General features: G+C 38.7%; 1 protein-coding gene across 1 annotated transcript in view; it reads left to right on the plus strand.

Annotated features, from left to right (window-relative positions):
* Positions 1 to 6,185: 6,185 nt before the first annotated feature.
* The window catches only part of LOC120531573 (calcitonin gene-related peptide-receptor component protein), a 54,200-nt gene continuing 36,977 nt past the window's right edge, over positions 6,186 to 23,408 (plus strand). The window contains exon 1 of the mRNA XM_039757092.1: positions 6,186 to 6,396. Within this exon, the coding sequence (XP_039613026.1) occupies positions 6,293 to 6,396 (104 nt within the window). The 5' untranslated portion in view covers positions 6,186 to 6,292. The remainder of the gene's footprint in view (positions 6,397 to 23,408) is intronic.

Here is a 23,408-nt window from a genome sequence, read left to right on the forward strand (position 1 = left end):
ATTGAAAGCTGAACGAACTTTTTTTTTTTTTTTTATTCGGTTACATTTGTTAATTATCAAATGAAGGTTTTGAGTCGTCCGTCAGAAATTTGAGTACCACGTTTTTAATTGCAAGAATGTAGTTTAAATGCGCATTCGGCCCGTTTCGGCTGCTTAATGTAAATGAAATTTAGCACTCGCTTAAGGTTCTAGCAAACTGCGCTTCGTAATACAAAATGAAGTGACAAAAGAATTAACTTCAAAACAGGAAATCGTTTGGACGAAAGAGTTTGTGAAAAAAACTTAAGGTGATGAACACTTAACGTATCAAAGTAAAAGCACCTAAGAATCCCGAATTATTTGCTGGAATACACATTTTCAAAAATTGCCCATTAAACGCAAATGATGATAATAAATATTAAGAATTGTAAACTGGTTATTTGTTTACGCGTTTTTAATTTTGGAATGTGCGCAATAATTCATAGTTAATCTGTCCAAACAATTGCATTCTCGAAAGCTAACGAGTGATGGGTTTAAACCTTCACTAGCAGCATTAAGTGCAAGTAAGGAGTAACCACTAAACAGCACGAGACCAATGCTGGATGTACAAATTGACTCTCGCTTGTTCTGGTCTGATATAGACTCGCCATATAACCAAACCTCTCTCCGGGTTTTAGGTAGCAGTTTGGAATACCCGGAGAGAAAATGATCAAATTGTAAGGAGACACTGTAACCTACACAGAATATCGGGACGCGAATTCGAACCCAGGATTCTGTAGTGTTCATCCCTGACATTTTGTTTAGTTTTCAAACGAGGCTGGAAAGCGTTTTACGATATTTTACATGCATCCTTTAGAATTGGCAAGGGTCCACAAAGTCTGGAGTCGGTTAGAAATGTCAGTTGCCACAGCAACGCTTTGGAGCGATCTGCAAGCACGTGTTCAGTTTGACCTCGGAATGCGCGTGACGTGTGCGTTTTGGAAACAAAAATAGACTTGTGACAACATGGGAGGCAATCGCACAATATTTTTACTCTTAACACCGAAAGCCTTCAAATCTACATTTCTTTGGTGCTCTCAAAGAGATCAGTTGAAAAAAGTTATGGACTGATAATGAGGATACTGAAAAGTGCAGGATTGATGGGCATTTTTTTGTATCCTACAGGATCCAGGCATGCGAAATTGACAGATTTTTAAAAATGAGTTGTGTATAAAATGCAACTATTTATACAACGGGTACGTTGTATACAAGTTGTAAATTGCTATCTAGATTATACTGGGCCATATGATTTGCATGTAATGCTGGGAGGACGTTTGAAGTAATTGCATGCAATTACTAATCCCACCACAGTGACTTGTGGCGCTGTTGTACTAATTTGGAGAAACAAATGGAAATGTAACGGCTTGAGTGCATCCATTTGCGAATGTTTTTCAGTGCACTGTGCAACGATGCCTGATAAAAATTAAAGTGGTGTCCTCACGGTAGTAAAGAACACGGGTAAGGTCCCTGCAGCAACTTGGTAAATGTGCATGGGAGTGGCTCTGGCAATTGCAGCACCACTAAGTGTTGTCAATTTATAAAGGAATCGGACAGAATGAAGGCCAGAACAGTACATTACGTGTTGGCAGGTATTTGGAAGAGAGGTCACTCTACAACCTTGCAGCCCGGTAATTTACCTTATAGATCTTGTTCTCTGAAGACTACATACAGCTCACGGTAACAAACAGGCTGGTGGCCCTGTAGACAAAGATGGCTGAGTGACCCCAGATCCAAAGTGATTTTTAGGTCTTGAAAGTGACACTGTGAGGTTGTTAAGTCCCTTAAGGCTAGTGGTTCAATTATTTTAGAGTGGAAGGGCAAACTAGGACATATCACTGGTAAGAGAAAGGGTTAACACCTTCGTATAGTATTGAAAATTGGGGAACAGTGCCAGTAAAGCCTGTGACACGGTTTCTTTTTAAATTTGGTTTCTTTAGCATTCATTACTGTGTATTTTCATTTTAAATACACCCATTTTTAAGACATAAAGTTGCGTCCTCAGTACTGTTCTGGGTGGTGAGAAATGCCAGAAGGTGGGCCTTATTATACATACTGTATTGTTATACTCCAGAATTAAAAAATACTCGACTACATTTAATTGATGTCAGTTTATCACACAGTATAATTAATTTATATTACCAAAGTGTTGAGGTAAGTTGTAAAGTTAGTTACATGGCAATTAGTATCTTGGATGGAAGCTCAGATTCAGCATATATGGTGTACTGTCTTTAAAGTTGGTGCTGTTTTAACATACAAGTTCATTTTTTAATTATTTTTATTCATCATAAATACATCCACTTGCACCTTTTCAGGTGTGTGGGATCTAGATTTATAGCATTAGGCAATCCAAATCTGGATGGGGATCCAGTCCATCAAAGGGCCCATCCATGAGGAAATTCTAAAATTGAATGTCTTTGGACATGGAAGAGAAAACTCCACGCATAGATAGATACTTTATTAATCCCAAGGAGAACCTGTAAACCCCACAAGCCCATGGTGACTAGATGTGGGATTGTAACACTGGACCCTTGTTTGTGAGACTGCACTCTGACTTAATTTTTTTTTTTATTGGATTTTTTAATCATTCGTTGATTATTTATTGTTTAGGCTTCTTTTTGCTTTGGATGATAATTACATTTATATAGCATTTTTCTAACTTGCTCATGCACTTTACATACCGGGGACCACTTCAGCCACCACCAATGTTCAACATCCACCTGGATGAAACAACAGCAGCCATTTTTTGCAGCATTATTCTCACCACAAGGTAGCTGTTCGGTGGTGATGTAGTGAGAGATAGCTGGCCTAGGAGATGGGACAATTAAGAGGTCCGAATGAGCAGTCTACGATGGGCAATTTAGCAGGACATCAGGAAACGCCCTACTCTTTGAAAGATGCCCTGAGAGCTTTTATGACCACAGGGAGTCGGTTGGTACCTCTTGATTTACAGCTCCAGTGGAGAGGTGGCCCCATAACTGCACTGGGGCTTTGGGTTCCACGTTCAGACCACATTGTAAATGCTCCCCCTGTTGGGTTCACCAACACTTCTTGCAGGAACCCAGTCTTTTTCCTAGGTGGTCTGCCATCAAAGTACTGGCCAAGCCCAAACATTCTTAGCTTCAGATCTATTCTGAAGTGCAAGTGGTATGGCTGTGGTCAATAATCAATAGTAAAGAAGGTGAGAAGTAACACAAAAACGGTTGCCACTGTGCGGAATGTGGCACATCCTTTAAGACACAATAATACTGAGTACTTTCAGTCCACAAATTATTCAGCAGAACACTACTGGGGGTTGTTCATACCAGTAGCAATATTCCTGTACGATGCCTCACAGTCGCTGCTCTCTTCTCTTTAGCCAAGTCAGACACATGATTCTTTTTTGTTGTGGATGTTTGAGGAGAAAGTAGGGTGAAATGACACCTTTTATTGGATAACTAAATAGATGACAAATGCAAGCTTTCGAGGCAGCTAAGGCTTGATGAAGGGGCCTTAATTGCCTCAAAAGCTTGCATTTGTAATCTATTTAGTTATCCAATAAAAGGTGTCATTTCACCCTAGTTGCTCCTGTATCAATCTATGGCTAACACGGTACAACACTCTACTGCTTTGGATGTTTGAGGGAATTGTTCTATTTCCTGAGCTTCTGTAAAATGTTGGGTTTCCCCATTGGGGGAAATAAAGTGCTGTCTTGTCACCTTGCAAATGTAGGTAATGCTTTTATCCCTTTATTTGTAAATCAGAATAGTTACTATTGAAATTTTACATTATTGTTATATAGTGTATTAGTGTTGCATTGAATGTACTTGAATATTTCTGTTTAGACTTTGATGCACATTTACATTTAGTTTAATTTGCTTAGCAGACACTTATCTAAAGCAACTTTCAAAAGTTATCAAGTAACATCAGTCTGGGGGACTGGTAACTTACAGGAGAAGGTTATAAAATTCATCATCACAACTGGAGAGTTTAGAAAAAAGAACACACAAGTGAGTTACAATTAAAAAAAAAAAAAAAATGCTAATATGTGCACCCATGACTCTGCGTTGTTTTTCCCAGCAATTGCATGTTATGTGTGTGTGTATATGTGCACACTCACCTTGTAATGATAAAGAATCCCTTATATGGTAGGTTCCAGCTCCAGCACCCCACAACTTTCAACTGGATTAGAGAACTAGAAAATGGAAGTATGGGATGACTGTTGTAATCGTATAAAACATTTTATCACATAAAATTGTCTCTTGTTTAGAATAGAGAAAATTTATTGTCTCTATAAAATAGTCAACTGGAATGGACATCCACAACTTCGATTCAATTGATAAACAAGCAGGAGTGACTACGGTATATAGAGCCTGTCTATAGATTCAAGTGGCACGGAGTCATGTCATTCAGAGGGATTGTATTGGTTTTCATAAAGCAGGTAGATATGACAGGCAGGGATGGTCTGTGAATACAGGGTTTAGTTGATTCTGTTTTGCCACGTTGGGCCCTCACATAACATTTAATTTTGTGTGTATACTGTATATAAAATGGTGCAGAGTTCTTTTAAGCAGGAAATGCTGATGCACCTGTCTACTTATATTCAATTCCTACTAATGTTCACTGTTCACAATTGGAGCTTGAAAGCAGTGAAACTGAAAAACATCTACCTGTAGCCTGGTAAAGGATGCTTCCACCATTACACCTTTTTTTTTGTACACAAGAATTACTTATGAACACTTTAAATTACATTGTTTCTTTTTTAAATTGGCTCCTCCTGACTTACGGGTAAGTGAAGACCCTGATACCTGTATATGATAAACTGTTTGACCTGCCTTGATGTCTAGATATGCAATACATGAAATTTTTCAGGGTTCTCCCCTAATTTTTACCTCCTATACATATATTTAAGGCCATTTTTGGACCATGTTTTGTGCAGGAAATTACACCCTTATAGGATAGAGTAAAGTAATAGATGGTTTGTGCAAACCTGATCAGAACGACTTGAAGTTGTGTGGGCCTCGTCAAATAACTACAGGAGTTCAGTCCCTAATGGGGTACAAGGGGTCAAAGTTACTCCTTATCACAAAATTAAAAAAAAAAATGGAGATCAGTAATACAGGCATGTGGTGTGTTGTTTTATGCTATTTCAAGGTTACTGATTGTAATTATATTTTATATTTGATTATTTTACTGGTGGTCCTAGCCCTCCTGGAGGGATTACAAATAACAGATTTCAAATGTAAGCATGTGTGTATTGTTTTAGACTATTGTATTTGCAAATATGATATTATGTTTGATACTTTTTTAGGGATTTAGCCCCCTATTATCCCTCTAGAGGGTTAAAATAACACATTTGTGCCACAATTTGTCAATATTAGACTCCAAACGTTTAAACTGCAGCTCCCATTTTAATATTCCAAATCTGATGCAGCTACCAAATTCTTGTTCATTATGTACTGCTACCTCATGAAGTAAATCATGACATTTCTTAAGAATACCACTTGGCTTGCTCCAATTCAGACTTTGTTGTATTTTCCTTAAACTCTTCCAAGCTTTACACTGTGTCAGTATCCAGGGATGGCTCTTGTCTCCAGTTCTCAAACTAGACCTGTAATCCAATAAACAGGTTTTTAAAAATGATGGATGAATTGCGTTTGCCATCCTGGGTCATCCATATCCATCCATCCATTTTTTTAAAGGGCTGGGTGGCCGGGCCAATGGAGCCTTTTCCAGCACGCACATGGCACGTGCAGGAACAGCACACGTATTTTTATGGCTCTCCTAGTAGGAATAATTAGATATTGATATTCTATAAAATTGTAACAGTACCCAGATGTGATAATAAAAGTCAATTTTCCTTAAAGAGACGACCTCATTTTTCATCATGTTTTTGACTAGATAGTAGATTGCCTCCCCGTCCAGGATTTCTACTTGCTTTGCTTCTGATACTGCCAGTTGAGATTCAGTCTACCGCCGCAAAAGTATAAAGCAGTTTCGGTCGTTAGTGGCTGGGTGAATACTTTAACTTTTTGAAATCGTGACCTCCCCGCTGTGAACCGCAAAGGCATCGTGAGCTCCCCCGCAATCTGCGCCACACGGGATTAGGCTCACGCGAAATCCGTGATTTGAAGTCCTGAGTTAAAGTCACGTTCGTGACTCATCCCGCCGAGCAGCCGCTGTTCGTGAAATGCCGTAGGCGTGCGCCTGTGATCGTGGACTACTTGAAGCATGCGCTACCTAGCGCGTGACTATTAAGTTTTCATGAATTTAGTTTGTAAGAATAGCTAATATAATTATGTGGTTTCCTTTTTTTTTGAAGGTAGGAACCATTTACAAGAGAGGCAAAGGTAGGGGTGGACCGTATTGTCTGGTTGCACCAACGAGAAGCAGCATGGAAGTGTGAGTGTATTGCTTTTATTCATCTAGTTGGGGGGTGTTTTCGTTCAGCTAAAACCTGCGACTCTTACTGTATTTTGTTGTTAGATTTCTGATAAAAGAACTGACAGCTGATGCAAGTCCACCGCCTCTAAGCGAAAAATTGATGGGTTTGTAGAAACCAGAAAGTAGGACAAGAAGCGACTGCCAGCGATATTGAAAAGCAGTATAGATCAATTTTTTTAACCCATTTGTCCATTATAAGGATGACTGAACATGGGACATGAACCATTTCTCCAGGGCACATTAACTGCAGAGACGTTCTAGTGTTGTAAGAGATGTGAAAATAAACCGGGGAAAAATATCACACAGACAAGGAATGTGTGAGCAAACTCCACACATGTAGTGCTGGGGCTCGACCTGCAAAGCCGTGAATCAGTAGCTGTACTAACTGCTCAGATGTTTAGCAATACTGTATGATGGAATTCATGAGGTTTGAAGAGATCTTTTTAAAACGTGTTGCAAATCTCGCCCCCTAAAGTACTGCACTTCGCCAATCATTCATTCCCAAAATCACTTATTGCAATACAGGATATGTATAATAGAGTGGTGCCTTGCTACTGGCTAGTGAGTACTCCCTCAACTAAATTACTATGGCTCAGTTGTTTATATATATATATCACTGGTTCTGGTAGCCTGATATATAATATTTTACAGCTGAATTACAGATCAAACGCTTTACACAACATGACACAATAAATTACTGGAAGAAACCGAATTGGCATCCTTGCAGTTTACAACCCAGCAGTGGCGTTGATAGTGGGGATGCCGGGCGACACTCAAGTGACCGCCTATACATTTTTGTGCAGTGTTTCGGGCTGAAAAGACCAAGAGGGAAGGTCGATGAAACGATCGCGTGTCCGCGGGTTCAAATAACCAAAGGGGACGTCTAAACCCCCAAGCCCCCAGAATGAAAAGGCTGAGCACTATAATTTAATAATGAGGTATTAAAGCGCTTCGTTAAATGGTCGCAATGCTTAAAATGCGACAAACTCCCCGTTAAGGAGCACTGTTCATCAAATTGCCCAGGGGGTAATGTGGGGGTCTTTAATCCGCCCGAGATTAGCGTGAACTGGGTGACATACCTTGTTATGGCACAACAACACAGTATGAAAAATATTGTTTTTTAAATCAAAAATGTTTTTTTTACATCTACGGGTTTATAACGTCTGATCATTATTATTAAAATCTTTTTCTTATATATTGTTTTTCATGGTAATAGAGAGTGGCGTGTTACGTGATATTTGGACATTAAAAGTGCGAGTTACTCTCTAAATGTAATGCCACTGAAAAGCAATGGTGCAAAATACAGAGCTACTCTGCCTCTGCTGAATGAGCTCCTTTGAAAGGATCATTTTATGGGGGTGGGGGGTGGAGAATCACAAAAAATACTGTTAAGTGATCGTTTAAATTGTCACGATTAAAAAATAAAGATACACAATCAACTCTTTTTTTCATATGTCAATGTAGGCTACAATTTAGAGTGACAATATTCCGTTTTTCAAAAAATGAACTGGGGATGAACACTCACATTTTCTAATCAAAAATTCAATCAATAATCTCATAGTGTTCATTACACCTCTCTTCCACTGTGGCAAGAAAGGAAAAGAATAGCCTTCTGTTAAACTTATTTTTTTTCTCCTTTTCTCACAAGTTAACACAGCTCTCCTTCTAGTTGTCAAGTGACTAATGGCATCTCTGTCTTAAGGGTGAGGTGGGGCTCGGTTCAGCTTGCAAAATGGGGAGAAGATGGATGTTTGGGGAGGAGCAGAATGTTTGTGACGCACCATCACAAACCATTTTCATTGGTCATTCCTTTGCAGATTATCTTGTAGCACATATTTAACAGTGTTTTATGCTAAGATCCGTACACCTTTTGTAATTTATAATGCTGATAAACAATCAGTTTCTTATAACATTATATGCTTCATCGTTTCACATCCTTCCCTTCCTTTACACTGTCATTCACCCAATGTAACTTCACCAATTCAAATATTATTTCTAGAAAGTTTTCAAATCAATGTCAAATTACTCTCTAAATAAGTTCCCCAGGCAGTGTATCACATACATGCCATGCTGTGTCAAGATCTGTTTGAAATATACACTTAGCCACAAAAATGCAACATACAGTTTGAAGATTGTCATATATTACAAAACCTGTTAAATCCCAAAGGTGTCAGGAAGGAAAAAAAAAATATGTCTGAATGGATTATTAATTTGTCAGAACATTATTTTTATTTTTCATTCTTGACACCTAACAAGCCCCATAGAAAGCATTTAAATGTGGTTTATTTGTGTTTTACACTTAAGGCAATAGAGTTAGAATGGTTCAAACTGATCAAATAAACTGCTCAAAAAAATTAAAGGAACACTTTGAAAACACATCAGATCTCAATGGGGAAAAAAGAAATCCTCCTGGATATCTATACTGATATAGACTGGGTAATGTGTTAGGAACGAAAGGATGCCACATCGTTTGATGGAAATGAAAATGATCAACCTACAGAGCCCTGAATTCAAAGACGCCCCAAAAATCAGAGTGAAAAAATTATGTGGCAGGCTAGTCCATTTTGCCAAAATTTAATTGCAGCAACTCAAAATTGTACGCAGCACTTTGTATGGCCCCTGTGTTCTTGTATACATGCCTGACAACATCGGTGCATGCTTCTAATGAGATGACAGATGGTGTTGTGGGGGATCTCCTCCCAGATCTGGACCAGTGCATCACTGAGCTCCTGGACAGTCTGAGGTGCAACCTGGTGGCATTGGATGGACCAAAACATAATGTCTCAGAGGTGTTCTATTGGATTTAGGTCAGGAAAGTGTGGTGGCCAGTCAATGGTATCAATTCCTTCATCCTCCAGGAACTGCCTGCATACTCTCACCACATGAGGCCAGGAATTGTCGTGCACCAGGAGCCACTGTACCAGCATAGGGTCTGACAATGGGTCCAAGGATTTCATCCTGATACCTAATGGCAGCCAAGGTGCCTTTGTCAAGCCTGTAGCGGTCTGTGTGACCCTCCATGGATATGCCTCCCCAGACAAACATTAACCCACCACCAAACTGCTCATGCTGAATGATGTTACAGGCAGCATAATGTTCTCCATGGCTTCTCCAGACCCTTTCACTTCTGTCACGTGCTCAGGGTGAACCTGCTGTCATCTGTAAAAAGCACAGGGCACCAGTGGTGCATCTGCCAATTCTGGTATTCTATGGCGAATGCCAATCGAGCTGCATGCTGCTGGGCAGTGAGCTCAGGGCCCATTAGAGGACATTAGGCCCTTGGGTCACCCTCATGAAGTCTTTCTGGTTGTTTGGTCAGAGACATTCACACCAGTGGCCTGCTGGAGGTCATTTTGTAGGGCTCTGGCAGTGCTCATCCTGTTCTTCCTTGCCCAAAGGAGCAGATACTGGTCCTGCTGATGGGTTATGGACCTTCTATGGCCCTCTCCAGCTCTCCTAGAGTAACTGCTTGTCTCCTAGAATCTCCTCCATGCCCTTGAGACTGTGCAGGGAGACACAACAAACCTTCTGGCAATGACACGTATTGATGTGCCTTCCTGGAGAAGTTGGACTACCTGTGCAACCTCTGTAGGGTCCAGGTATCGCCTCATGCTACCAGTAGTGACACTGACTGTAGCCAAATACAAAACTAGTGAAGAAACAGTCAGAAAAGATGAGGAGGGAAAAATGTCAGTGGCCTCCACCTGTTAAACCATTCCTGTTTTGGGGGTCATCTCATTGTTGCCCCTCTAGTGCATCTGTTGTTAATTTCATTAACACCACAGCAGCTGAAACTGATTAACAACCCCCTCTGCTACTTAACTGACCAGATTAATATCCCATAAGTTTCATTGACTTTATGCTATACTCTGATTAAAAAGTGTTCCTTTAATTCTTTTGAGCAGTATATAATATATGTACTGTGATTCTATCCGCCTTGTTCAATATTCACTTCGTCCAAATGTTCATTAATAATGAGTTTACCTGTCACCTAATATTTATTGCTTAATTTATAAGACATTAAATGTCTTCTCTGCTGTGAGACATAAACGTTTCTTATTGTAAAGTTAATCATAATATTTTAGCAAAAATATAAAGCATACGCTTAAAAACATTCATAATTACAATTGTATCACTGGTCTCTTATAAACTATCAGGATGGTTGACGAGTTTACAAATTAATTTTTATAAAGTAAGGAACTTTGGTTCTCTACGTTTACTTAAAGATAATTCAAATAACTTTCTGTACTGTATGGAGCCAACATCAGGCACATTACAAGTTTGGGGCTGTTTAGGGTGAAGCCCATGGAACACAATCATCAACTGCAAAGTAATTTTTATATTGATTTAAACGGCATAAAGATCACTCTCTTCATTTGTAATATGGCTAGTGGTATAATTTGTAGAATGCTGTTTACTTAATTATTTGTGGCTTCTTTCCAGACTTTAACACTGTTACTTGATTCAATTAAAAAAAAAACACACAGACATTATAAGATTATAAGATTTCTGATGACAAACGACAGTAGCCAAATGCTTTTTTTACAGCAGCTTTGTAGATATAATTCAGCATAATTACTGTAGTGGTTTTAAAGTTACCTGATAGCTACATTATTTTCTTTCTCAATACAACAGCTTTTCAGTTGATGCTTTAGCTTTTGTTTTCTGTAGTAGGTAGACAGTGATATGGTAGTTCTGTAGGTTAGATATGCAATCAGAAAAGAGTGTCCTGCAAGCAATCCAGTGGCAAAACCTATGAATAGATCATTTGTTTAGTTTTAATCCAGTTATTTGCCAATAGATATTTTGAAACCTTGGGATCTGGTGGTGCATACCCTGAACCTTTGGAGACTCAGGTTGGGGGACTGAAAAAGGAAATGGGTGTAATTTACTTCATAGCACATGAAGGACTAAACTTCTTTTCTTAATTGAGAAGTATTACTGATCCATTTCCAGTGTTTAGTATTAAAACAAGTAATCATACACGGAACATAATAGAACATTTTTATATAGCACCTTTCCCATGCTCAAAGTGCTTCACAGAAATTTTGAAAGATCAGCAGGTATACACACTTACTAATAATGATCAAACCAGAAATTCATGGGGAGAACATGCAAAATCAATGCAGACCCTGGCACTGTGAGGCAGGAATGCTAGCTCTGTGCTGTTACTCTGTTGGTGTTAAAACACCTGCACTGACCTTGCTAAACTTTAATATGATTAAAACTAAATGTATACCTGCAATGTTTGTTTAGTTTTTGTAAATTGATTGTAAGCTACATACACCCTTAATCTCTCCATCAATATCTGTCACTAGATGACTGAAACATGCATGTGCACGATAAAGGCAGCAGCAAGTGAGAAGATGTTTGCGAGATCATGCAATGCTATTTATCTTCTGAGTGGCAGGTAATAGCTTGAGTAGATATGTTCAATGCAGTTTCATTTCTAGATAAATATTTCTTTTTGAAGTATGTGAAATTTTCTTTATAATTGATGCTAGTATCCTATTTCTGCTTTGCTTGGGCAAGCCCTCGGCCCTTGCACTTCAAGACATATTTTTGCTGAAGTGTGCACATGTGCTGCCTGAACTATTCAGTTCCACTTGAAGGTAACAGCACTTTTTAGCAACCCACTGATTAGGTGTGTGAACTTAGAAATTTTGCTGTTTGGGTGCAGTTGCTCTTGTTATTATGAATGACATTATTTACCTATATACAACACAATTTAGAACTTTTCTGAATGGAAAAATAATGCAAATGTATTATTTTGCACTAGTGCGTTTTGTTTGAGTATTAGATTTAGATGTTGAAATATTTTAATGCTGTCCTTTGGTGGTTGTCCGTCAGCAGGTCATTGTCCAATCCGCTATATCCTAACACTTGGTCACGGAGGCCTGCTGGAGCCAATCCCAGCCAAAACAGGGTGCAAGGCAGAAATAAATCCTTGGGCAGGGCACACACACACAAAGCACACACTAGGGACAATTTAGGATCGCCAATGCACCTAACCTGCATGTGTTTGGACTGTGGAAGGAAACCGGAGCACCCAGAAGAAACCCACGCAGACACAGGGAGAACATGCAAACTCCACCCAGGGAGGTCCCAGGAAGTGAACCCAGGTCTCTTTACTGCGCCACCGTGCCACCTTTGGTGGTTGTACTATTTGTTAAAGTAATATGGTGATAGATCTTTAGCTTGTGTATCTTTTTAGGGTGTTAATGGCTGAGATTTTACCATCACTGGTTCTGGTAGCCTGATACATTATGAAACACCACGTCTCCTCTCATTCCCTCACGTTAGAATTCCTTTCCTTGGCCATCCTCCAACAGTGCTGCCTCCACTCTGATCTTCCATGGCTCCTTCCATTAGTCTTCAGTGATATTTTTTTTCTGCTGCAGTCATTGCGTATTTATGCTCCTGCCTTTGCTTCTCACCATCTGCACTTCCCCAAATCCATGTACCAATCCAGACCAGTTTTTTTTTTTTTTTGTTCCCGGCAACGAAGTACCCAAGCATAAGGATTTAAGCAGAAGGACGGCTCTTGTTATTGCATCTCTACAAGTACTTGATCTTCTCTCTTTCTCTGTCCCCCTCCAACACTCATTCTCTCACACACCTCTTCTGCACAGGCCAATTTTATAGCTGGCTTCCCCTGTTTGGTAGCTCACTGACCTATTGGTAGTGTCTGTCTCTCTCCTCTTTCTCTTTCTCTCCCAGGTCCATGTGCTGCCCCAAGAGATTTTATGCCAAACACACTACTTCAACCAAGACAAACTGCCATGCAGGCTTTTCTTTACACAAACCACTCTGTGATTTCTTTCAGCATCTAAATGTATGGAATGAAGGAATATATAGACTTGTGATTGTTTACACAGTCTGTGTATTGAGCAATACAAGAATCATTCTCGGTTTTAATAATCCTGACTGGTTCAATTTTTTAAGCTTCAAGAAGAGGACATCTGCATCTTCTTTCAGTTCAATTTACTGCAGTTATACCTGATATGACATTCTCAAACTTGCCTGATCATCTTCAGACTCTTGGGTTACCATACCTTATCCCAGCAACACTGGGCACAAAGCAAGAAGCGAACCTGGGCGGAGTACCAGTACATTTCAGGGCACACTTATGCATATGCCCACATAAACACAGGGATTAATTTGGAAAAAGAAAAAAAACTTAACCTAGACTACAGTAATCCCTCCTCGATCACGGGGGTTGTGTTCCAAAACCCCCCGCGATAGGTGAAAATCCGCAAAGTAGAAACCATATGTTTGTATGGTTATTTTTATATATTTTAAGCCCTTGTAAACTCTCCCACACTGTTTATAAATATTCCCCGCACAGTTATACAGCATAAACCCTTTGTATTCTCTTAGATATTAGGTAAGATTCATTGAAATTATGTATGTAAATACCCTGTTTATATACAGTAAAACCTAAATATTATTTTATAGATATCGAGCGTCTCCGATATCAGAAATGTTACAGCCATTACGATAGACGGACCACCAGCAATAAATACGTACAATGCAAGAAAAATTGTATACAGTAAATGTGTGTACAGTGACACTAAACGTACGTACATGTACTAAGTACTGTAATGGTTACTCACCAACAATGACACGACGACTTGTCCGATAACGATGAGTTTAGTTTTACTGCACAACAAAGGACAGCATTACAGCTCTTCTAAAGGAGCCTCTTCAGGCGACTGTGTAGCAGCGCTGTTGTTCTTCTTCCGGCAACCTTCAATCCAAATCCCTAAAGTAGATTCCATCCGTACTACTGCCTTATTACGTCCACTTACAACTCGTTTTGCACACTGGTAAAAGGACACTGCGGCCATAAATCTTATATTCTTTTCCTCCTTTTTAAATAAAAAGAATCATGGACTCATTGATGCCATAATGGCGTCCTACAGCGGTGTAGCTTTTCCCTTCCTTCAACATATCCAAAACTTTTACCTTTTCGGCAATCGTTAACGTCTTCCATTGGTGCTTGGGCACGGCCCCTGAAGCAGTAGCAGGAGCAGATCATTTTGGAGCCATAACGAAGGGCTTGACTACGCACAAAGATAAGCACAAAAGAGCAGAAAAGTTAAATCTTTACACAGCGAAACACGTTGATGCTGAATGAGCGAGACGAGACTTCCTGGTTAACGCTGCGGAATCGAATTCGGCGCTCCTTCGAGGAACTTAACTGCGTGTTCTGATTGGTTAGCTTCTCGGCCATCCACCAATCGTCCCTTGTATGAAATCAACTGGGCAAACCAACTGAGGAAGCATGTACCGGAAGTAAAAAGACCCATTGTCCGCAGAAACCCGCGAAGCAGCGAAAAATCCGTTTTATAAATTTAAATATGCTTACATATAAAATCTGCGATAGAGTGAAGCCGCGAAAGTTGAAGCACGATATAGCGAGGGATTACTGTACACATTTTTGAGAATGGGAGGTTAACTTGCAAAGACTCAGAGAACAACAGAAACATTTATTAATAGACATGCTTACTGGAGTAGTTTGAATTGCTTGGGTTGGAATTCACAATACAATACAATACAATTTATTTTTGTATAGCCCAAAATCACACAAGAAGTGTTGCAATGGGCTGTAACAGGCCCTGCCTCTTGACAGCCCACCAGCCTTGACTCTCTAAGAAGACAAGGGAAAAACTCCTAAAAAAAACCCTTGTAGGGATAAATGGAAGAAACCTTGGGAAAAGTAGTTCAAAAAGAGACCTCTTTCCAGGTAGGTTGGGCTTGCAGTGGGTGTCAAAAAGAAGGGGGTCAATACAATACAAAACAATACACAGAACAAAACAAATCCCCAATACAGTATAAAAATAAAAAAATTACAAGTATGGAGCAGAATTTAACAGTAGATGATATCACATAATATGATTTGTAAAGTGTATAAAGTGCAGGTGCAGTCACTAAAGAAATTCCCTTTGTGGAGAAACAAAGTTTGGCTCCAAACCGAAATTTCACTGACTAAACCCACCGTAGGCAGAAACTTTGCATACCTGTGCCATGCTCTAAAAATCCCTCCTAGTGACACCTCCCTTGGTGGGTGCAGTTACTGCATAAATGTTTCCCATAAACTAAATACAGCCTAGTGTCTTCCTCTCTACAAATGGGAAATATGTGCACATTATTATTGATAGGTTCAACAGTATGGATTTGTATATCGGACCATTAGACATGCATTCAGCTTTATATATTATAGCCAAAGTACCCAGATTTGTCTGATTTTATGTGCATAACTGGTTAAGGTTAGAAAGCAAATATGTGTTTTTAAACCCATAAACAATAGGTGCTGACCCTTTTGTAATTTCTGACTGAAATGCTAGTGTCCCATCCATCATCTACACTACCTCTTTATCAGTTTGTCTGCATTAATGAGTCAAGAGTTTCTTCTTTTTGTATATGATTGTCTCATGAAATTCTGAAATCTCGCTTGAAGCTCTGCCAAGACGTGGTGAGAGCAGAATAATCAAATTATCTATCGGATTTAATTGCAAATGCTGCCTCGAGACCTAGTGTGCTTTCTAACACCATCAACACTTTCTTAAACCGCTTCCCTGTGAGCTCACCTGAGACCTGTGAGTTATTCTTAAACTTTTTTTATAAATAAAATTCATGTTATTTGTTCTGATATTATTCATCCAGCTTTGGATAATAGTATGTGAAATTCCAGCTCCCCTTGGCCAGTGCATAGCCAGTTTACACTGTTTCAACCAGTTTCCTTCTACCACCTAGCCAATATAGTCATGCATTTGAAACCTTCTCACTATCTTCATGTTATTTTACCTGCATGCCTGTTTAAATATTCTTTTGGAGTCATCAGTTCACTTCTTTTGGCCATAATTAATAACTGTTTAAAAGTGGGAGAAATGCCTGACAATTTCAAACATACAATTGTTCAGCCACTACTGAAGAAGACTACTCTGGAGTCCCCAGTGCTGTCAAATTACAGGCCTATCTCCAAGTTCCCCTTCCTGTCCAGAATTCTGGAAAATGTTGTTTATGTGCAATTACTTTCATATTTGAAGGAAAACAATTTATGTGATCTGTTTCAATCTGGTTTTAAAAAACTTCATAGTACAGAAGCTGTTTTGTTGAAGGTGAATAATGATATTTTATTAACATTGGACTCTAGTTCTTGTGTTTATTTTAGTGCTTCTGGACCTTAGTGCAGCTTTTGATACTGTGGACCATGGCGTTCTGTTAAAATGGATGGGGTTCAGCATTCAAGGATATGCACTGAAATGGTTTGTGTCCTGCTTAAAAGAAAGATCTATGTCGGTTAATATAGGTGATGATTTCTCTGAGCCAGCACAATTCATACAAGGTGTACCACAAGGCTAAGTTCTGGCCCTCTCATTATTTGCCTTATGTCGGCTCTATCTGGTGTTGATTACCATTGTTATGCTAATGATACCTAGCTTTATCTTAAAGTTAGCCCTGACATTGCTTAATCTGTAAGAAAGCTGATGTAGTATATTGATGACATTAAACTTTGGATGGTGCAAAATTTCCTCCAACTGAATGAAAATAAAACAGAGATCATTATCTTTGGCCCTACTTGCTTTCGGTAATGAAATTGGTACTCACTTAGGCTCCACTGACAGCAAAAAATTCAAATGATGTCAGGAACCTGGGTACCATCTTTGAGTCGTCACTACGTTCCAACAAACAAATCGCCATGGTGGTAAAGTCCAGTTTTTACCAAATTAAGCAAATCTCAAAATTAAAATCCTTTCTTTCACAGAAGGATTTGGAAATAGTGATTAATGCTTTTATTACATCTCATCTAGATTGTTTCAATTCTGTATGTGTGGTATTGTCCAAATCTGCTCTGTTGGGCCATCAACTGGTTCAAAATGCAGCAGATGGATTTCTAACCACCACTAGAAAAGAGAGCATATCTCACCTGTACTGGCCTCTGTCCACTATGTACCAATGAGATTTTGGATGATTTTAAAATGTTATAGTTTGTTTTTAAGGCCTTGCATAGTTTTACCCCAAAATACATATGCAGTCTCCTTCATCCCCTCTCGGGAAATATGCCTTTGAGGTCATTTGCTCAACTAGTTCCAAGTTCCAAAATCACAACTGAAGTCTAGGTGTGACAGGGCTTTTCAGTTGTTGCTCCTTCTATTAAGGTTTTAAACACTCGGGTAAAATCCCTGTTTTTGTCTCTCGCCTTTCACTGTGAGTTAGGTAGTAAGGAGGGGTAGGATGGAAATTAAATAATCATTAACAAACTGTTTTACATAACTGTTTGCTTTACAGTAGTCTTACATGTTCTTTTGTACAGCACTTTGGTACAACTTCTGTTGTTTTTAAATGTGCTTTTATAAATAAATTTGACTTGACTTAATTATTGTATTCCAAAATTGCGGTAACTTCTTTCTGGGTTGGAGGTATGAATGCTACTTTTTATATTTGTTTAGTGTGATTTGACAAGAGTGATTTAATCCTGCATTATCAAATGGAAGTCTTGTCAGATCAAAGATTCAGTTTTTCAAAATGTAAACACCAAAACTTCACCTTTTTTGATCCCTCTATTACGATGTTTGCAATGAAACCTTTAAAACTTCATAATGACTCTAGTTTAATTTAAGGTAACTGTGATAAACATGCAAAGTTACATGAAATCTACTCGGCTGTTTTGGCCCTCCTATTATGACTCCCTGTGAAACCCTATGAAGTCTATATTTTAACCTGCATGAATAACAGTCTCTCTATTATAAAAAAAAAATATCTTGTAAAGGAATAGCTGGGCGACGAGACGTGATCTTCTAGGAAGACACTTAAAAGACCCGCGAGACGCAAACTATATCAAATAAGAGCATGGTCAGCAAAACACTCAGTCGTGTAAAGGCACGTAGCACACATAGATCCTGTGCTCTCAGCACATATTAAGCGTATAAGGACAATATGTTATAGATGAAACGTCAACAACTAAGCAAAGAAGAAAGAGCAGTGTGGAGAAAAGAGACGTTTGTTCAAGTAAAACTTTTTTGACACTTTATTATGTCAGTTGCTACAGTATAAAAAAAAATATAGAAAAGATTGCATTACCGCAAACAAAAGGAAATTAATCATCAGGACCAGGTGTATTTGAAAAAATAGCAGGGCAAAGCGAGGTCAGAAATAAAAGGCAAAAAGCTGAAAACAAAGTCTTTTCTCCTTCAGTGCACAAAACGTAGATTTACACAATAATGGACCATACGCTATGAGAATCTGTGGTCCCACAACAGTTAAAGCAATAAGTTTAATTTCAAAGAAAACACAATTCGGTCAGGTGTATATTTATTATCACGGAGAAGCGATGCAAATTTTAACAGGCGACTAGAAAGGTAATGTATATATTCTGCGAATAACATTAGACACCAAAGGAGATCTTGATATGCCATTCGTATTAAAATGTTTACAGTTTCCTGTGAGAAATGCTTTTGCTATGACAATTAACAAATCACAGAGACAAACATTAGAATAAAGTTGGATTATTTATTAGAGAAACAAACAATAGTCACTCACGGGCAGTTATACGTTGCGTTGTCACAATGTGTCTCAAAAAATGGAATCAAAACTCAATGCGATCTTGAAGAAAAGGTAATTCCAAATATTGTTTTTAATGAAGCTTTAAAGTAAAATTGCAAATAATGAAATTGAAACAATTCCAAAGGAAAAAAAAAGCTTTTAAAATTGTCTATCTGATTACCCGTGAGAGACACTTTAACTTGCTCCTGCTCTTAAAACAATGACAAGCAAAACATGTAGCTCGCAGGAGATGATCCGACCCCTTCTCCTTACATGCGTTCTGCCAGCCTAACCCCCTCTCTTCACAACGTGAGTAGCAGAGACACGAAGTGGCCAAAAGGACAGCGGCTGTACAGGCTTTAAAATGATCGATGGGCAGCACGACAGCAGCTGCCCCCACTTCACAACGCAAGCAGCGTTCTACTTCCTGCGAGAAAGAGATTTAACTATGCCCGGGGCCGGAAATAAAGGACAAGTATTGCTTTTACAACGTCACGCAAGACAAGGCAGTGAGCCATCATTTAAAACAAGTCCACAGACATCTAACCTAGCAGTTGTTGGATTGTTTTTGGCAGACACAAATCATGTGCTCCCAGCTCTTAAAACAACGACATGCATCAAGCAGAACAGGCAGCTCGCCAGCAGCTGAAAGACAGCAGATGATCCGACGGCATCTCCTTAGCGTGCGTTTAGCCGCCCCCGCCTTCAACGTGAGCAGCGTTATACGTCCTGCGAGAAAGAGATGTAACCACGCCCGGTGCCAGAAATAAAGGACAAGTATTGTTTTTACAAAACTTTTTAAAGTAAAAGTGAAATTATTGCATATGTAACAATTCCCATGAAAATAACAATCTCTTTAAATTGTATATCCGGTGAACCAAACACGGGTGTGGGCGAGCAAAGCGAGCTGAGGGCAAAGCCCCCTAGTAAATACAAACTTTTGTGAATTATACATGGCCATTTTTGAGAGATGTATGAGTTAGCGTTGGTTTCCCATGTGGAAGGTAGCTTTCACTTTTAAGTAGGGACAAAACTAAACAATATGCCAAATCCGTTACCATCCTCTGAACGATTTTGTTGTAAACCCTTGGAACAATATTTCTTGAAGGAACTTTTGAAGGGCCCTAAAGTCTAGATTTTAAGTTGTATCAACTGTAATATGTATATAAAATTTCATTAACTTTGTTTCAGTCATTTTGGAATGATGCATTTTTTTTACGCCAAGCCAGTGAAATTTTTGAAACAGTATAGCCTGGATTTTAAGTTGGTTCAGCTTTATTTTCTATGTCAGTGGGCCTCAGTTATAGTGCTGCTGTTTAATCAGATGTATCAGAAGTACCAACAGTAAGTACATGTAAGTACATGTTTACAATATTTGCATTTTTTTTTTTTTTGAAACCAAAGGCTTATATTATTAGTACACGTGAGTTGGTTACAGCCAATAAGTGTTGGTATACAGGGGACTGCAGCAGAACACCATAATAAAGGAGTATTTGATAATGTTACAAAGGGAATTTAAAGCTGATGCATTCAAAGCTAAAAACCTTGATGCTCCATTAGCATCAAAGCCTACAATTAGTACTGCTTCAGTGTACAGTGGGTTTGAATAAAAGTCTATCAGTAAAAAAAAAATAAATAAATAAAAGTTAATTAGTTTGTTCACTCAAAAACACCATCCTGTTCTCATATCACATTCTGGAAAAGACCATCTCCATCAGCTATAGAAAAAAAAATCACTTCATTCAGTTCAATCGTGAATTGGCTTCTTCAGTTAATTTTCAGTGTTTTTTTTATTTTCTGTATTTTATTTTCATAAAGCTCTGATCATTTATTGGTGTTGAGAACTTAACAACAATACGCAGGGGGCAACAGTGTTGGCTTTTTCAAAAACGCAAAGCTATGCAGTGACAATGTAGTGTAATCGATTCTTCTCTGATTTATTGTTGCATATGGCGGACATAATAAAATGAAGTGCGCACATTGGCCAGTTGCATCATGCTGCCACTGTCTGTTTGCCCAAATCTTGATTCGTAGCTTATGTTAAATATAATGTCACAATAGGTAACAAAAACAAAACTGCTGAGTTTACTTTTGAATACATTAAGTTTCGCATGCAAGGTTGAAATAGCTAAACTTAATGAAAACAGGTGTTTGGGTTTGGGAGGTTTCACTTTTTTTATACAAAGGAAGAAAGGCAGTTAGCTCTTTAAGGGTTTGGCCACAATGCGTAAACTGCTTTTGGAAATGCATTTTTCAGAAGAGAGTCAGGGCTAAAATACACGTGAGAAAAGTGTCTTTTGTAAATGCATCATGTCTAAACACAATCCAAAGTGAGATAAAAAGACAAACTCCAAATGCTATAATCTATGATGAAATTATTATCCCAAAGTGACTTAGAAAAGCAGCACAATGGCTGATGGGAACTGTAGTTCCCACATCAGCATTTTCTACAAGGTTGCAGATGAGATTAGGGGAGGAGGGGGGTGTTAAATACCATTCTTTCTGAATCAGTTACATGAAGTTGACTACACTCACAGCCACAGCATCTGGCAAGCACTGGAGCTCTATAGCATGCTTGTTAAAAGTGTTTTCTTCAAGCTTTGCTGAGTTTTGCTCATTTCACTTTGCTTCTGCAGACAGCCTTCATTTACACAAACCAGCATTCCCCATTTATCCGTGTGATTGCTGTCAGCACGTGTGGCAAAAAAGGGGACATGGTGCATTAGAATGTCCCACTGAATAGTGATCTAATAATGAAAGATATCAACAAATTTTAATCGAATCCATCAAAGCATTTTTGAGATTTTGGGGTATTTGGTATTTCTATTGGGGATGGGGGTAACTCCTGAATAGTGATATATTCTTTCTTGGTGCATACATTTGATGTAGGTTACTATCCTACCAAATTTCAGCTTTTCAGTTAGATAGTTTTGGTTGATGTTTGAGTGAGTGAGCCAGTCATTCAGCTTTGCATTTTATATTACACACAGAATTTCATTAAGATCAGCTAAGCCATTTTGGATTAATGCACATTATTAGGTTGCCTCCCTATTACAACTCCTCTCCTCTCCTCCGATGAGGTTTTTAAATGCCATTTAGCCTGTGTTTTAAGTTGGAGCAATGGTAATTTACTTGGAACATTTCATAATGATTGTTTTAGACGTTTTAATGTTTTTGGCAAACAGACAAGATTCAGTCTGAGGATTGAAGTCAGGCCATTAATGTGCAAAATGGATAGTAATATGAGAAGCCCAAAAATTCAAAAGATAAATATTTACAATTTTACAATTGTTTTTCAATTTTATTTATGTAGATTTTCAAAGAGGAAGTGTAGCGCAAAATGTTTTATAAATAATAATTAGGTAACCTAAATTGGTTTTAGTTTTTAAATCATGTCTTAAAGTGTATTTATATAGACTCGCTTTTGTATTCCTAATGTTTTATTTCCTCATTTCAGTTCTTGATTTTAAGTTAGGTTTTACAACTTTTAGTTTTGTATGCATTTTATGTTTGGGTATGAGAAGTCCAGGTTACCCTCAGCTGGCATACTTGTCCTTGACCTGCACATAAACAGTAAAAAACCCAGATGGAATAGGTCAAATAAGAACACAGAACAACAAGATTGGTGCAAAAGTGCTCATTAGCTTTATTTTCCAAACAATCCCAAACAGTGTGCAAAACCAAAGTACAATGCTGATATTCAAACCAATAAATAATCCAAAATCAACAATAAATAATCCATCCAAAAATATCTTAATTAGGTTAAAACTAAGGAGTAAAATACAGTCAGATCCATTTAAAACAAATTATTAACTGCCGTCTGTGCCTCCTTTTAAACAATGTCTCCTCTGCTCACTTTCCAAGGTCTGCTCAGTGAGGAGAGATGTCCTCCGGCAAGAGCAGTCAACCATTATCTGGCTCATGTCCCTGCCGCCATCCCTCAGTATCTGCGGAGACCCTGCAAGCCCTGCTGTCCTCTCCCACCACCATCCCTTGCCATATGTGGGATCTGACAGAATGCACTGTTTTTAACTAAAACCTGAACCCTGCCATGGACTCCCACCACACATCACTTCAGGGCACACTGTGCTTTTGTATAGTTAATCATTTTTTATTTTTCTTAATTGAAAAAATGCATTTTGTTTGAAAGATCAGTACTGACAACTTAAAACGGTTTTGAAATTGACTAGTAGAAACAGAATGAATGTGAATATGAAACTATAAGGTGACTATAAGGACATGCAGGTTAGGTGCATTGGTGATTCTAAATTATCCCTAGTGTGTGCTTGGTGTGTGTGTGCCCTGCGGTGGGCTGGCGCCCTGCCCGGGGTTTGTTTCCTACCTTGCGCCCTGTGTTGGCTGGGATTGGCTCAAGCAGACCCCCGTGACCCTGTAGTTAGGATATAGTGGGTTGGATGATA

The sequence above is a fragment of the Polypterus senegalus genome, chromosome 6 (genome assembly GCF_016835505.1).
Source record: "Polypterus senegalus isolate Bchr_013 chromosome 6, ASM1683550v1, whole genome shotgun sequence".
Taxonomy (NCBI): Eukaryota; Metazoa; Chordata; class Cladistia; order Polypteriformes; family Polypteridae; genus Polypterus; species Polypterus senegalus.